This window comes from Nicrophorus vespilloides, unplaced genomic scaffold (assembly GCF_001412225.1).
Source record: "Nicrophorus vespilloides isolate i.1.1-1 unplaced genomic scaffold, Nicve_v1.0, whole genome shotgun sequence".
Lineage (NCBI taxonomy): Eukaryota > Metazoa > Arthropoda > Insecta > Coleoptera > Silphidae > Nicrophorus > Nicrophorus vespilloides.
In genome coordinates, this window is record NW_017099065.1 from 994 (window position 1) to 4,585 (window position 3,592).

The following is a 3,592-nucleotide window of genomic DNA, read 5'->3' on the forward strand; positions in this document are numbered from 1 at the left end:
TGAAAATTTTATTTTTATAATAGTTTTTTTGGCCAGTGAACCAAAGACTGTTCTACTTAACGTACATGAAATATTGAAGGCATGCATATTTACTATTCAGGCGAGGTTTTCTTGGGGAAATGGCATCATTCGTATTCAAAATGATATCATTTATCTTGAAAAGATAGTTTTTACTTATCATTATAGGCATAAAATATACCACATTTATTTTGTTTTTAATATTTAAAAATAACTAGTTAACTTTTATTAATAATTTCTACATTAAGAATATGATGACAAATATCTTCAAATTTTTAACTCTAAATTTAGTAGAAAGTAAATCATTTATTTCTCGTGCCATTCGAACGGTTCCGGTGGATCGGCTTCCTTATCATCATCCGCTTTAGGACCGTGAGCTATATATTATATGCATTATTTTATTATAAACAGCAAATTAAATCAAATAAATGAAAATTGGATATACCTGCTACCATCTCCACGATCTCTTCTTGTTCAGGTTTAATGTTCCGAAACATAATGATGCCACCAATACTGACATCCTTGATTGGAATGTATTGAGCATCATCGACTAGCTCCAAAGACTTTAACTGTTGACGCATTACACGTGTAGGATTACTGATAAATTCGAAATCCGGCTCGGCTATCGGTGGTCTTTCAATCTTCTGCTTGGATTCAGTTTTGCTCTTCTTCTCCTCAATCTTCTCTTCCTGATCGATATAAATATAAAGTTAGTGGAGGCAGATAAGGTACAGATTTTTGCGACAAACCGAATCGTTCTTTATTTTATATTTATCACGTCGTCCTCGTCTGGCGGCAATGCTTAGAAGTGCTGAAGAGGTTTTCACCATTTCCTCTCTCTTCTTCTCCTCTGTCGGAGCAGGATACCCGTAGAATGAGGGCTTTGCGTTTGATTTAAATTGCATTTTTGGCATGTTAAGTGCCCCATTTAAACCAATTAAGCAAGTTGGTGTAAAAGCGAGCGAGAGGCAATGGGATAGTGGGAACCAATACCAATATTGTGTGAATATTAAAGTTCCGACGACGGCAACCATGTTGATATGCCCGGTGCGTGATTGCAGTGACATCGTCGTGTTCCTACCGCCAGCATTGATAATACCTAATTAATAAATCATTAATTGTTTGTTAACTTTTTAACTAACGTTTGTTACCTTGTGCTAGAATAGCACCGTACTTAGACATAACATCCTCATGTTTGTCTTTTATTATATCCGCGTATTGTTGCCGGAAAAACGTTACCTTCGGACAGGTCTGCTCGGTCTGCTGTATGCAGATCATCGCTGATGCTATTAAAGCTCCTTGCCTCACGAAATTAATTCTATCGGATCTTATAATGGGATCCAGAATGGCAATGGCTTCTCGTAATCCTGTTCCCGCACAGGCTATTCCAAGTGCCATCGCTGCTCCATACCGGACGTGAGGGTTATAACTTTCGGCTAAAAGCGAAACAACGCTCGGGCACTGGTCAGGAGATCTGCGGATGGAGAAAGAAACATTTAAACCAGCAACAGCAGATCGATACCGGCAGATATCCAGGACAACGTACAAATGAGATAGATTAAATATACACGGGCGAAGTATTCAAGACGTCTGCCACTCAAAAACTCTTTGCTGCAATAAACTGGACGCAATGTCAGTTTATTTGCAAACGTAGAGCTGTTTAACTTGTCAACTACATGCCATACATATATCCTTCCTCAAGGAAAAATAATATCTGTGTTCTAAGTGGAATGCATTCATCGCTGTAAACGTTACAAAGACATTTTACGCAAATTACATATTCATTGTTCCAACTGCACAGCGTACAATTGTAGCTCAACGTATTATATTATAACCGGTCATTTAAACAAAAGCATTTACCGGATTATGCATACAAAGCATAATCAATCTTCTTCATAATTAAGCAAACGCAAAAGTTGTTAACATTTCATACAAAATAAAAAAAATATATAGCTTGAAAGATTGGCGTGTTGAATTGTCGTAAAGATAGATTTGCTCAATCATTAACTGTTGTATCTTTCCACTTCCTCTAATCTATCTGGCGGACTTGAACGGAATATATAGCGGGTTAAGCCAGGAAAGTACTTTACCTTGCTACTCTCCTTGACAGATGGTCGAGAATCATTCATTAATTTACTTTCAGTTAGGAGTGGACAATTCACGGTTGTTTGGATCCCGCAGAAGCCATTATTTAACTATCGAATTCATATAAGCTTCGGAACAAACTGGTCCAATTTATAATTGATTGATCTACTGCTCCGTGATTCTGTAAAACTCTTGTTCGATGACAGACCAATTGATTGATTTAGTACAACTGACAATTAAGATTTTATAGTAAAAACTATGGATAATACATCTTCGTTAAATTATATTTGACAGAACGCCAACTACTGCAAGCGAAGTTTATACACGCTTATTAATTTCCAATCAATATTAATTTCTATTTAATTGTGATAATTTATTATTTACTTAATACAATACAAATAAATGTATGCCACGTAACCACTTTCAATTCAATACTAGACGAATTACATGTTAACTATTGTTAAAAAATGTGATTTTGTTAAAATAAAATATATCATATTTCGTATCAATACACTGTACCTATCAAGTGTTGTTTAATGAGTAGGTTTAGTATTTTACATCTGAAATAAATAAGATAACTGTCAACTTTTAATTAAATGTATAATATAATAAAAAAAGCAAGTTGCAATTCAATTGGAAAAACACGCAACGTCTATAAAAAAAATGGAAATATCGCATACCGATGTTTTATTATTTTTTTAATGTGTAGTGCATGAGGAAAACATAATTTCGAATATATTACCGTGATTGTGATAGACACGCTACGTATTATATATATATATTATATATATGACTTCTTGCAAATACGAAATGTCGAAATGCCATTACTGGAGGAGGTTCAGCGATCGCATTTCTTGAGGGTGACTAAACTTATAAGAAGCGGAAAGCAATGCACAGGTGAATAGATCTCCTACTGCTCTAAGAGCATTTACCCCATATTGATTCGATCTGGCATATTATTTAGGTGTCATGGAGTTTTCACCGAATTTTCCTCGCATTTCCATTTCCAATTTAACAAGTATTCCCTATCTTTGCGTTTCCATTTACTTCTATTCTATTCAAATTGAATGTGAATACAAAAACATGTTTTTATTTGTTTTCCTTTTAAGTCATAATTTTTCTCAATACATATTTAATTAAAAAAAATCTATATTGAAAATAGACATAAAATGTCACTTTCTCAATGATTCAGGTAATAATAAGGAATTCTTTCTTTTATTACATTTAAAAAGCTAACGGAATTATTAACATTTTCCTGAAAGTTTAGACAAGTTGTGACATTAAGCACATCAAATCAAACACTTATATTCATATCATTGATGTAATCTAGGAATAGAAATATATCAGAAATAATAAACACAAACTAATCCTTTGTTAGAAACATAATGAAAAATGTATAAAACTTAAAATAAATGGAATAATTGATAAGAAATATTTATTTCAAAAATAAAAAATCTATCTATTATTATTACTTGAATTAAACCTAACC

General features: G+C 33.3%; 1 protein-coding gene across 1 annotated transcript; it reads right to left on the minus strand.

Moving 5' to 3' along the window:
• Positions 1-292: 292 nt before the first annotated feature.
• Positions 293-2,173, minus strand: LOC108563936 (26S proteasome non-ATPase regulatory subunit 1-like). Its single transcript, XM_017922775.1, has 5 exons — positions 2,109-2,173; positions 1,170-1,492; positions 768-1,117; positions 464-707; positions 293-395 (listed from the first exon to the last, which is right to left on the minus strand). Exons 1-5 carry the CDS (start codon positions 2,141-2,143, stop codon positions 325-327), a joined length of 1,023 nt encoding a protein of 340 aa, XP_017778264.1. The 5' UTR covers positions 2,144-2,173; the 3' UTR covers positions 293-324.
• Between the last annotated feature and the right edge of the window lie 1,419 nt (positions 2,174-3,592).

What these genes read in the sequence shown, in the direction of transcription:
- LOC108563936 (XM_017922775.1), bottom strand. Translation starts at nt 2,143, where the DNA reads ATGATTCTCGACCATCTGTCAAGGAGAGTAGCAAG. An exon ending in CGGTGCTATTCTAGCACAAG is followed by an intron (nt 1,118 to 1,169) that starts GTAACAAACGTT and finishes TTTATTAATTAG; the next exon opens with GTATTATCAATGCTGGCGGT. An exon ending in GATCGTGGAGATGGTAGCAG is followed by an intron (nt 396 to 463) that starts GTATATCCAATT and finishes TATAATATATAG; the next exon opens with CTCACGGTCCTAAAGCGGAT.